The 13197-nt window shown below is 41.9% G+C and overlaps 1 protein-coding gene across 1 annotated transcript in view; it reads right to left on the reverse strand.

Moving 5' to 3' along the window:
• Positions 1–362: 362 nt before the first annotated feature.
• The window catches only part of FMR1 (fragile X messenger ribonucleoprotein 1), a 306382-nt gene continuing 293547 nt past the window's right edge, over positions 363–13197 (reverse strand). The window contains exon 7 of the mRNA XM_086967219.1: positions 363–2267. Within this exon, the coding sequence (XP_086823345.1) occupies positions 2103–2267 (165 nt within the window). The 3' untranslated portion in view covers positions 363–2102. The remainder of the gene's footprint in view (positions 2268–13197) is intronic.

The following is a 13197-nucleotide window of genomic DNA, read 5'->3' on the forward strand; positions in this document are numbered from 1 at the left end:
GGAAGGTAAAGTGCCAGGAGGTAGGTAAGGATTTGCACGCAGGCTTCCATGCAGGGAAAGCTACTTTCAGGAACACTGTCAAGGATCAGGACCATTTGCATGGACCCTCACAGTGCCCCTAAAAGCAGCTGTATTGGCTATGGCCTTTTTCCCTCTTTGAGGCAGGCCTAAATGTGCTCGAAACTTGAACAGCAATTTCGCAAAGCCCTATCATCTGTGTGAACTGAAACAAGCAGATAACATCCAAATCATTGAACAAAAATGGAAGGAAACACTCATTCAATACTCATTCAAATGCATTCATTGTAACAGCAATGGCCACTAAACATATTTGGAAAGTAATAGAGATTGACAAACGCATGTTGGTTAGAATAAAGACATGTACAACTTGTTTTATTAAGAATTTCAAGGATTATATCAAAATCAGTTAGCAGAGGAAGATCAAACTTTATTGAAACTGCTTGCATACAAAATATATTGCACTATAACCAAACAAATGTCAACATAAAATCCAATCTTTTGTAGCTAATATGTACAGAGGATTTTGCCCAAAGAGCAGTTACATTACAAGGTCAGTCTACCTTGGTTAATTATCTACAGTATTTTAGATCAAAACAGCTTAAAGATGATGTGTGCAAGGTACCAATTTTTGTTTTCAAATACTATACATTCCCAAAATAAATAACTAGAAATCATAATGAATGTTTGGCAATAATCAGTAAGACATTTTATATGTGCAGTTTGTTGCCATTTTATATACTCACTTGAATGCAAGGAAAACAGTATTATGAAAACAAAGCAAAGATTAAACTTACAACATACATCAGAGTCAGGGTCTTTGTACAGTTTTGTACATGATTAGTGGCACAGATAGTGGATTAATCATAGGAAAAGTTCAAAATGGTGGTTTGGTTGTTCCATAGTTTTCCCAGTTCTTTTTTCTCATGATCAGAAATAAAAACTAAAAAACATGTTTTCAAAAATCATTCTTGGTTATGTATTCTTTTGTATTAATTCCACAACCTCTGAAACCCGTTCCTAAATTGGATATTGTATCTCAAAATATACAATAAATCTACTCTGCTTCCAATGTTATTATGCCTATTAAGACTGTACTTAATTCAATCACACACTGCTTGGAATTAGTTTTCCTTAGCTTGGTGGGTCACTAAATTCAACTATGAAAACTTTTCATAAATTTTGGGCAGAACAAATAACACGTACAATTGCTATTTCTATTGAGAACAAATGGCAGGCTATCCATCACTATTTCGTGAATAGGTACATCTCCATAAATTACATAAACGGTTGAGTCCCAACAATGACATTTCTTTACTTGGTTTATGAAAACATCGCCATTCATTAAACACTTTCACAAATTTTGAGTGCAAAAACAACTTATTTTTTATTCATTATGCTGGCTGAATCGATGTTGGAGGATACTTTTTTGGGGGGAAACATGCATTCAAATTCCTGTCAAAAATCTGCTACATGTATTTCACATTTCTATGTTCCCAACTCATCATCCCTGAAATCTGCATCCGAATAAAATAGTCCTTCTGTCGAGATATAAAAAAGGCACAGATCATACAACTTTTTTTGCTAATGGAAAAGACAATTATTACATTACACAAAGTTCAGGGTCCAGTAAAATACTGAAAAATGGACCAACGGACATGAAATGACATGGACACGAAAAAGCATTTCATGAAGGATTGTGTAAAATGTGATAACGGAAACCCAGTAGCATTAATGCAAACACTAATCATTCTTCACAAGATCAATGATTTTGACCAGCTGCCTCGAAATGGTAGAAGTAAACAGAAGCATACCAACACACAGCTCAGTATTTTTAACAATTTAAAAAAATGTTTATATCAAGTGCAATATGTACTTGAAAGTATTTTCAGAAGTTTACGACACTACTGCAAATATTTTGCAACTTTTGCTTAAAACAAAAAATGTCAACCTCAATAGATGTTTATTTCTTTCGTGCCCTACACCAGCTTGCCTACTATTTGTCTTTGGCCTAACAGGTTTCTCTAATGAAGAATAGGAATGAATGACACTGGGTAAGACATATGAATAAAAAAGTATGTAGCTTAAGGAACACCATTCACCACCACCTGCTGACCCTCCATGCTCTCTGATTTCTCTTTCTTCGGATTCCGATCTTTACTTGGGCGCTGTCTATTTCCTTCACTGAAGGTAGTAGTCTGTAATGTTTTAGAGTGCAAACTTCTTTCGTTGTTGCCATCAATTCGGACCTAAACATAAGAACAATAATACAAAAAATCACAATTTTGCTGAATGCACATTCATAATTTAAATGTAATAGTATATCACAAAAACAATTTACAATGTGTAAACATGTGCATTTAAATACTGCTCTGAATCTTAGCATCCATTACAGTGACTAATATGTCACCAGCTGACCACCTTATCGGATGGCATATGGAGGGTCCCTGAATCCATCCCCGATGGATTGCCAGCTTAACACTTATAAAGTTGAGGAGAAGTATTAGATTGCTACTATTTTACCTGGAATGTTAGTCCTTTTGATGGCTGACATAATTTATGGCAAGGAAGAAGGAACCATATCTAGAGACAGAAAAAGTCACTGAATATTAGCTATTTATGTGTCTTGTTGTAATAGGAATTGTGCATGCATGTACATAGCAATTGCACCAACTGCTTGTAAACAAGCAGGGTGGTCTAGTAGGACAGTCCTATCTTGTTAGCAATTTTCATGATGAAGTGAGTGTTTTTATAGAGCGCGTGTTTGCCGTGGCGTCTTAGCGCTTACTGCCCTTGATTTTTGCAGTGGGAGATTGGAGCCGCTATGGTTTATGGATAAATAGCCAAGGTTTCAATTCCTTTCTGAACAGTAGTAGATTGGTTTGGTTTCTGAGGTGAATAGGGAACGAGTTCCATAATATAGGGGCCAAGTAGCGGAAACTTCTGCCACCCCATTTCAAGGTTTTTACCCTAGGAATGACAAATAGTGAGACGGATGACGATCTGATGCTTCTCTGAGGAGTGTAGCGCTTGATATCTTGACTAAGTTGGGCAGGTCCAACCCCGTACAAAGTCTTATGCACAATGCACATAGATTTGAATTGGATCCTTGTTTGGACATGTAGGCAGTGCAGATCCCTAATGGCTTGTCTTATTGGGCTACATTTTGGAATATATAGTAGTATGCAGGCGGTCGCATTCTGTAAAGTCTGTAATTTACGTATCACACAATGTTTTGCTCCCAGGTACAGTGAGTTTCCGTAATCAATCTTGGGTAATATCAAGGCAATTACAACAGTTTTTCTTAGGGCAATGGGAATGAAAGGTAGAATCTTTCGTAGGATTTTTAAAGTGTGAAAACAGAAGGAAGTAACACTTTTGACCTTATCTGATAGTAAAAGATGGTCATCTATGATAATTCCAAGGTCTTTAACCTTTTTTACAGGCTGAGTGCAACGCCTGGCTGTATCTGGCCACCAAGTAGAATTCCAGAGTGAAGTGTCTTTTCCAAACGTAATCGCTTCCGTTTTACCAGTGTTCAACTTTAGGCAGTTCTCTTGCATCCAACTGATAATATGGCTCATGCAGGCATTAAAACTTACTGCCACAGTATCTGGTTTGGAGGATAAGGAAACAACTATTGGCATGTCGTCGGCGTAACAGATGGCAGTGAAGCCATAGGATCGTATGAGTTTTGCCAACTGTGTGATGTACACGTTAAACAGGGTCGTTAAACAGTGTTGGGGAAAGTGACGATCCCTGGGGGACCCTGCACAGCAATGCGTAGGGGTGCGATTTGTGCTCTTTCATCATTGTGGATTGTTCTCTATCTGTTAAATACGACGAAGAATGATAATATCGTAAGTGCTTCCAATAGTTGCATTTGTTTTGGAATGGACAAAATGTTCCACTACCTCAATTACTGTGTACAGCATTTGTTATATCTCCCAAAATTATTATTAGTTCCCAGTGTGTAGCCTGAGTTTATCCGGATTGTTTCTACACTGTCAGCTTCATGAAGTACATCTCCATGAACTGTGACTGCACGCATGTCCATGAATGTGGTAGGCAACCATATCTGAAAATAAACCATGTTTTGACTTAAATGAGGATACATTTCGTTCGAGAAAATTCCTTAAGGGATATTGCCAAGATACTCTCCTGTGGTTGCTGGTGTCTGACCAGTGACGTTTTCATGAAATATGTTGTTTTGGTCTTGCAAAGCCTTCTGTACTGTATAGGAGGTACATGCTCACTGACCAGATAAAATTGGGTTAAATGAACCTGCAGGCTCAAAAGTCACCTAGAAGTACAGTCACAGGCACAAACATCACCAGCCCATATAGAGTCATGTTCTACCACAAAGTTTTGCTGCACAGTTTTCTCCATTAAAGAGTCTGCTCAAAAGGTCAAACGGCTTTCATTCTTGGTCCAGGGTGTTAGATTTGCTATCCATTGTTTTGTTTCTAGACTTCTGATATTGTTTGTTCTGTAGCGGTCTCAGCGAGGCACCACTCCAAGTAAATATTTTCACTGCACTGCAGCACTAGTGTTGGCTTGTTAATCAGATCGGATATGCTTTACATTCATTCATCACAAACCATGCCAGTCTGCTGATCCTACTGTCCCTTTAAGAGCTCCCATACAACATTTCCACTATAAAAATTATTTTTCCTAAGCTTGTATATTGTATGCATCATACTATCTGACTTTAATATGGCCACAAATCACTCCAGTTTCTAAATTCTTTCTGTCTGTTTGGGTACAGAGTGGCGTATCTAGACATTGGGCTGCTTGGTCCCTGCGCTTGCCACACGGCGGCCGCATGTAAGAGCGGGGTGGAGGGGAGGGGCTTGAGGGATGCTGGCGGTTCCTTTGACTAGCGGGAGGTGGGGGAGGCTGCCGCCCCCAAAACCTGTGGCACCTAGGGCACTGCCCCTCCGCTATGCCACTGTGGGTAAATCATGTGCACTATTTTGGTGGAGGTGATGAGGGGGCTTGAAGACAGAGACTGTCCCTTAGTTTATTTTTTTTATCTCAAGAAAATCCCAATTTTGTTTGCGTTCATTACACTGTTAAAAGGAGCCATTGCTTGCGGTATCCCCTTAAAAATGCTTTTAGGACCCCAAGTTATCCTTTAGCCAGTTGGCATGTAGCTGCAATGTACCTATACAACAGCTCACTATTATTAATTCTAGTAGCCCTGATGGCAAAATATAGTGTTGGAGGGATTCTGTTTGAAAACACAGGACATCTGTATGTAGGGACTTAGTCACCATACCACATCAGTACCTAAGGGTCCAAATCTGTTTAGCTCACAGTGTCTCACCTGCTCTCCTAACCTTCCGTCAGTAACAAGAGAATTGGCAACTTAGAACATGACTCTAGTCCCCAAGAGAACCGTGGAAACAGATCATCACCTTTTGTTTCTCACTCATTCTAGTCCACAATGACCAAAATTAAGACCCAAGGAAAGTTTACAATATTTATTGAAACTCGGGCTCTATTATGAAGCAACTGTGTCAATCACTATGCTCTTTTGGGCCTGACAGTGGCAAGCGAAGAGCGGCTGACCATCCTTCTGACAGGTTCTACTTTGGCGGCACCTTGGCAGATCGTCACTGCAGCCTGACATGGCCCTTGGAGTTCCCACGGTTATATGGTCCGTGGTGAGGGTGGGGCCACGGTGGGCACAGCCAATACTGAACCTTCGAGGTCCCCAAATCTGGCAACTGGCCCTTTCGACACCTGCCTGCAGCAGACAAGTCCTATAGGTGGCCGGCATAATGGCTAATGCTGCGTGGCAACGCTGCTGAATGACCTTGCCTGCTGCCTGTGGTCTGATACGCGGACCTATGCCTCCCCCACCCACCCGTTCCCGGCACCTGTGGAGAGGCGGACCCGCGATGGCGCCCACATCATTTCTGCACCTGCCCAGTTGTGGGGCCTGGTGGCCATTTCGGCCCTGCACGGTGAGCCAGCAATTGGGCCTTGTGATCTGCTGCATTGTCCCATCCGCAGTTGGACACTGGGACTGCTAGTGCACATGCCATCTGCCCAGAACTGCCCGCTTGCTGTAAGTACAGGGCAGGGCTTGGGCAGGGTGTAAGACTCTCCTCATGCTGGGTAGCCTCTACTGACCATCTATTTAAGGCCTTCTTGTTTTTGCGGCCCATGCGCCTTTCTAAACCTGGGGTAAACTCATTCCACACATACTGCCAACCTTGACTGTTGCACACTGCCCTGGCATGCCCACCAGCCTGTCTATACTCTCTGCAGTGCACTAGACTTGAAAATATTTTGCAGTGTCTGCTTCTTGGCTGTCTTGCGGTTGTAGGGAGCCAGTGACTCTATTTTCCCTTTGTTTGGATGTGACTGATGGAGCTATGCTTTTGCCACTACGGAGTACATCTGCCTATTGCATTAGCGTCTATATAGTCTAACTAGACCATTATATAATTGTTGTAACTCTTGAGCATTGAGAGTTGCTACATTAGGGAATGGTGTATGACCGGCTAATGCTGGTCTGGTGGCCCCTTCATTACTAAGCGGACCAATGCGTACTGGTGGAAGTACAAGTGGAAGGCCACCTCAGAACCAAGTTTGATGTTTCCAATGTGATAGTCGTATTTCTAAGAGCACATACGTTCTTCATGCTTGTGGTGGTGTAACAACTGTTGGACTGTTGGTGTGGGTACCTGCTTGCAAAGTTTAGGCATTTTGTATTTTCTGGGGTTGCGAACATGTCTGTTTTGTGGAAACTCCCATCTTTGAAAGTATGGTGGGAGGTCTACGGGGTTGAGTTCCCATTCGTCGACAACTTGATTGCTTGTCCCTGGGACGTTTTCTGCTAAGAGATGAATGTTGTGATGTATTGCTATGCTCCACATTTTCTGTGCTAACCAAGATAATTGGAGAGAGTGCCACCCCTTGCTTTTGCATGTACTGCATAGTTGTCATTTGTCTGTTCGAATTAGGACAACTTTTTGTGGTAGGTGAGGTAGGAAGGCTTTCACTGGTAGGTAAACAGCTTGCAGCTCTAGGTGTTTAATATGGAGATCATCGTGTCTGGAGTCCCTTACATTCTGAATTGTGAGGTTTTGTAGATGAGCTGCCAAACCAATAAGGAAAGAATCTGCTGCGAGAATTATTTGTGGAATTGGGTCTTGAAATGGCTGCCCCTTGGATAAATTCTATAGATTCCACCATTGCAGAGAGTGATGTGTGCGGCTGTCCACCAACACTAGATTGTGAAGTTGACCTAGTGACTGGGTCCACCGATGGGCTACACATTCCTGGAGAGGTCTCCTGTATAATCTGGCATGTGGGACTATTGAAATGCAAAATACCATCATACTTAGAAGTTGGTGAAATGTTTTGGCGGGGATTCGAGTCAGAGTTTAAATCTTTTGAATTAATGTAACTATGCTGTTTATTCTGTCTGTCATTGGGTAGATCAACTCTGATTGTTTCTTGAGCATGGCTCCTAGATATTGCTGTATTGTAGCTGGTTTAGATGAGACTTTTGTAGGTTGATGGTAAACCCTAATTGATGTAGTACGGTTAGGGTTTGTTAAATATTTTGTTCACAAAGGCTGAAGCGGTTTGCTTGTATTAACCAGTCGTCTAAATATGGAAAGACAAGGATGTTTTGTCTGAGGAGATGTGCTGCTACTACTACAAGGAACTCATTGTTTGGTAATGTTGTTTGCGGTAAAGGTATTATTTCAGTGACCACTTCCTTTAAAATCGTTTCCTCTGTAGGAACCCCTGTAGAATTCAAACCAAGTCCTGGGCACACGTTCAAAGAAATGTTAAAGAGTGTCAGTCCACAATTATCATATTGCAAGCTAAATAATAGCAAGGGTCAACACCAGTGGATACTTTTTTCGAATTGTATTTGGAAATTTCTTCAGACAGTATCATAATAGGAAAACCAGCCGACATGTGTTTCGTCGCCTGGGTTTTCACCTGTGACTCTTCAGGGCTGGGAAAGACACAATAAGTACAAAACAAGTACAAACAGTCCAAAAGGACAAGGATACCGACATCTGTGAGGAGGCAACATAAGAGGCACCTCTCTGTGTGTGGAAACCCTAAACGAATTGTGAAAAGGATATGAAAAAGTGACGTCACAGCACACAGGACTGAAACCATCCGTGGTGTGAGTGCACTGGAAAATACATATCAATTTAGGAACAACAACAGTATGGTGAACCTGGACATATTCAGTAGTATACTCCAAACATTTGCGATGATGGTGGAGTGATATGTGAGTGAGTGATATTATAGTGACACAATAAGTTTGCATTTAGTATGAATAAACCACAATACTCCTAGGGAAAAGGGCAGGGGGGAGTAAAATAAATATCCTTATAATAAGACAAATTTATAAATTCATACAAATACAAATGGCAACGAACAGGCAACCGATACAAAAGGTAATATAACAACGAGAATGCATGGAGAGAAAACAGGTGAATCAAAGGACAGGCAAGAAAAGAAGAGAACGCAGAATTACGGGAGTGGCCTGGCTCAAGCGTGGCATAGACGAAAATGAAAAAGCGGGGAATGAAAAGTAAATGAGCAAAATAAGGTACCTGAATGGAGATACGTATGAACGTGCAGTATCTGGGAAAGGGGAGACAGCGAAAGATAACACCACATGAGTACAAGAAGTATTTTCGCGCCTGTACAGGAAGGGAGTAAATCGAGACTCTCAGCGTGCATTCACCGCTGGACCAATGAAAATTCCAACCAGGTCAGAACGGGTAAGCAGAAACTTTAAGGTAGATAACGGCCTGCAGGTAATAAAATTGGGGAGGACGGATGGGTCACTTCCCCGTGGATTCCGGATTCAACTATGACAGGCGGGTACGTCTGTCTGAAGTGCGTCCTGTCGAGCAAAGTAAGTAGGGATAATGAGATAGGACTCAAATGGAATCAGGGTTTGTTGCGAAAAAAAGGGCCCATATGCAGAGCTTACCTGTGTGTGTCGCGCCGATACACTTTTGGGATCGGTCTCGCTTTACGATTGCGGAAAGAGCGGATTAAAACGGAAGCGCTATAAGTAGTAAGAAGGGGCGGAGTGGCGAAGAGACTAAAGCGCCCAAACAAAAGGCAGAGGGGCGCCCGGAAGTGAGTGAGATGAGCATGATACATGTGCTGGTAAAGAAAGAAGAGTGATGAAAACAGCGTGGATACATACAAAAACACATTGTTCAACACACAAACTGAGGGATGAATTCACAGGATAAATTTCAAGGACTAGAATATGTGACATGCGCACTGGCCACCAAACTGACTGCACATAATGAGATACATAGACAAATTCCAACAAGTGGTATATCTAACAAGACAGAATGTATGACTAAGTTGCTGTAGTGCCGTAACTAACTGAGCACACTCCATTTTAAGTTATTAGCAGTCCAAACAATTAAAATAAGGAATATCACATCATGGTGGAGTAAGTATAACAAAAGACACAATTGCCAAGATAAAGAAAGTACAATTGTCACATAGCAGTTAAGGGTACAATAAGGTACGGTACACTTAAAGGACTGGGTAGAATGGGTCAAGCGTAGGGAAGGTGTGCATGCTGGAGGAATGAGGGAAGGTAATGTAAATCTAGTGGTTCATTATCGAAAGTAATTAGTAATGAAATAACTAATTAGAATATGGGTCATACCAAATCGTGTGGCATATAATACTGCATTTGCATTCATTGGTACTTCTGGTTTAATGTCCATTTTATACATCTATTGGTCCTTGTGATCGAGTGTCCATCATGGATCACCGGAGTAGCTGGTCATACAGGTGAGAAAGGGGGACACCTGCTGACATTCTTTCCTAGGTTTCAGATTCTCATTTGTTTTCCTCCAACCCCAGCACACACAAGGACTCTGATTTCTACTGTGAGTCACATGAACCCTTTAACATAATGACGTCCCCGTTTCTCGCCTGTTTGGAAGCTTGACCTTCTTCTTGCACTAGACACTACTATAGAGTCTGTGGTTAACTGACCTCTAATAAATAGATCTGAGGGTGCAGCTTTATACTTTTTGCATTACATCTAGGATCGGCTCTAGTGGAGAGATCGATTAAAAAGTGAAACACTTTGGTGAAGGATGTCTTGATTTAGGTGCAGCTGTGGTAGGATCCAAAATAGTATGTTTTTGTTTCGGTACTGAAACGCATGGTCGAGGAATTGTGAACCCAGAGGTCGGTGAAGTGGAGGTCCCTGCTGTAGACTGGACTTTCGGAGCCCGGCCCAAAGGCGGGGCTTACAAGATAGTTTTTCGGTGCGTGTCATGGCTTTTTTTGCAGTAGCAGACCTTAAGCAGTCTTTCCGGACAGAGTGGATGTTTTGAGCTTTGGATTAGGGGTAAAAGTACTCACTGGCTGATGTTCTATGGTGGCTGGAGGGTGGCTGAGTCCTGGAAAGGAATTGGAGTCTGAATCGTGAATTAATAATTCTTCTTGTGCTGCAGATGCTTCCTCGTCTGCCTCTTGCATTGACCGAAAATGTCTGGTACATCGTCCGTTTGTTACGTCTCTTGGTGTTGAGCACGTCGATCTCAAAGATTCATTATTGATAGAAATGATACGATGAGAGGCATAGGTTGCAAATGGAGTGTTGGTCGATATGAGAATGCTGTCAAGTGGAGATCTACTAGAGAACCAAAGAGAGCCGAAAGAATCTCGAACCAGAGTGCAGGAGATTACATCCTAACCCGTCGGCAGCAGTATCACCAACAGGAGGAGTCACACAGCCTCCAGACTCAAAGAAAACTTCTTGGAATAAAAACAACTTGTAATCATCTGAGCCCAACACTAGATGGCGGACCTATGCAAAGCATGTGCATCTACAGCAAACTTGCCTCGAACATGTAATTTATGTATCTGGTTTTCATGCTACAACATTATTTTGAATGATGTTCAATGTATGGATCTATGTTGTTTCATAGAGTCTGAATTTATCTACGAACAAACCGATTGCTTCAAAGTCATATGTGTAATTCTCATCTAAAATGTACAATAATATATGAAGGCTCATTATTGGAAGATATTTTATTAGTCACACTCTATTTTTAACCCCAATAATGTAGTGGACGACCTACTGATGTCCAATGCACTACCCCTGTCATGTGGTGGAAAACAATCAGTCATTGACTAGGTGGGCGCGGGGGAACATTGGGTACTTGCACAAGAGGCTTTCACAAATGGAACCATTTGGACCTATGCAGAATTGCTTCCATTTCAGTACCACTTCTCACCCCCCACTGATGTCAGTGTGCCATACAGTGAACTGACGTTACTGATATTACTGGAGAATACCACAAAGAGCAGGTGAGTGCGCTCTGTATGCGTACAGTGGGAATTTGTGCCCCATGGTTGCTAATTTGTCATAATTCAGTTAAATGATTTAATCTACCCTTGAGAATTACAAATGTCATAAGATTTTAACACTATTTATAATGTCTCATATTTCTGAGATGCAAGAAGCAGCATATCTGGCATCCAGTAACATTTTGGAAAACAGCAGATTTCTTAGTTTTGTTTTCTAACCTTCACTTACCAGTGTGTACCTCATCTTTTAGGACAGCAAAAATCAACAGATGTTTTAGGGGCCTTCTAAAAAGGGTTCCCCACAATAATGCTTTTCTCACCTAACAACATAGTGCTGCTGATATTTTCTGAACAGCTAGACTGGAGATGACTCTAGGGTAAGGAAAGTTTAGACACTGACTTGCTCTATGTTGGCTATAGTTTTCTGGCATTGTGTCACCCACCTCCAAAGAGAGAAAGTTACTTACCGATGGTAATGCTCTTTCCGGTTGAATCTTTAACTACAGATTACCCACTTTTAGATTATTCCTAGGAGCTAAAGTGGACCTGAGCATTGCTTCTGCATGCGGGTGGGCGGTGCCATGTGGCACTACGTTCATTTCACTCCATTCAAAAGTGATGCTAGAGCCTCTCCTGCATCTGAACATCAGTTTCTTTCATGACACTGTCCATGACCTTGGACATGAAGCACAAAAATAATCAGAGATACCAGTGTGCAGATCTCAAAATTTGGAACATTTTAGATGGACAAAGATACCATTCCACAGAATGGGGAGAGAAGGAAAGTGGTGCAGAATCTGCAGTTAGATAGAGTATCCGCCAGTTAGATTCTGACTGATATTTCTAACCGCAGATTCCTCACCTTAAGAGTGGATGCCAAAGTAGTATTAACCAAGGTGTGGGTTTGTGAAATGGCTCGGTCCTGCAGGACCAAACGGGCGAAATGCCCTTCCTATAGGACCCCACTGTCAAGGCAGTAGTGCTTCATGAACATGTGCACCGATGCACACATCGCAGCCTGACGGATATAATGTTGGGAGAGTGATGGTTTGCCTGACGTGAAAGGAGTCAACCTTTGGCAAATAAGGCCATCCTGGTCCTCAACACCACTTTATCTGGAATAAAGGTGGTGTAAGGCGGCTGCACTGAGAGAGCTGGAAGTTCACTCATGCGATGAGCCGAAGTTACCGCAACCAATAATCCGGAATTCAGGGCACATCTATGCACTGGTTTGAAGGGAGTGCATGTAAGGAAAGGTAGGACTACATAAAGTGTCCACTGTGGAATCACAAAGGGTCTGGTGTGCGACTTATATGTCATACCTTTTATAAATCTCCTCACAACAGGTGTTATGAACAGGACCATTATTCTGACAAAAACAAAATTGCCACAAGGGCCAGCAAATTAAATTTAATGGTGCTTACTACAAGTCCCTGCTCAACCAGATAAAACAAACAGGATTTCAGAAAGTTTGACTGCAACAGATCTATATTGTGGATGCCACACCAGGCCACAAACTTGTCCCATCGCCCAGCATAGGAATACTTTGTAGAGAGACAGCTGTAAATGCTAGTGTGTGCAGGAGTGTGGTAAGAATCGTCCTGAGGCGGAAAGCCGGGACCTTTTTAAAACAGATACGCTGTACTTGCTAGCACTTTTAAAATTGTATGTTAATAGTGCTTTTATCATCTTAAACATATTGCGGACTGATTTTATAGTTTGCAAAAAATATTGTGTCTAAAATTACCGCGTTTGACTCGCCGCCGCCTCCAAAAGCATTGGTGTGCCGGTGATTTGAAGCTCCCCCTGCTATCCCCCCCACAGCAGAGT

Source organism: Lissotriton vulgaris, chromosome 4_1 (genome assembly GCF_964263255.1).
Source record: "Lissotriton vulgaris chromosome 4_1, aLisVul1.2, whole genome shotgun sequence".
In the NCBI taxonomy this organism is placed as follows: Eukaryota; Metazoa; Chordata; class Amphibia; order Caudata; family Salamandridae; genus Lissotriton; species Lissotriton vulgaris.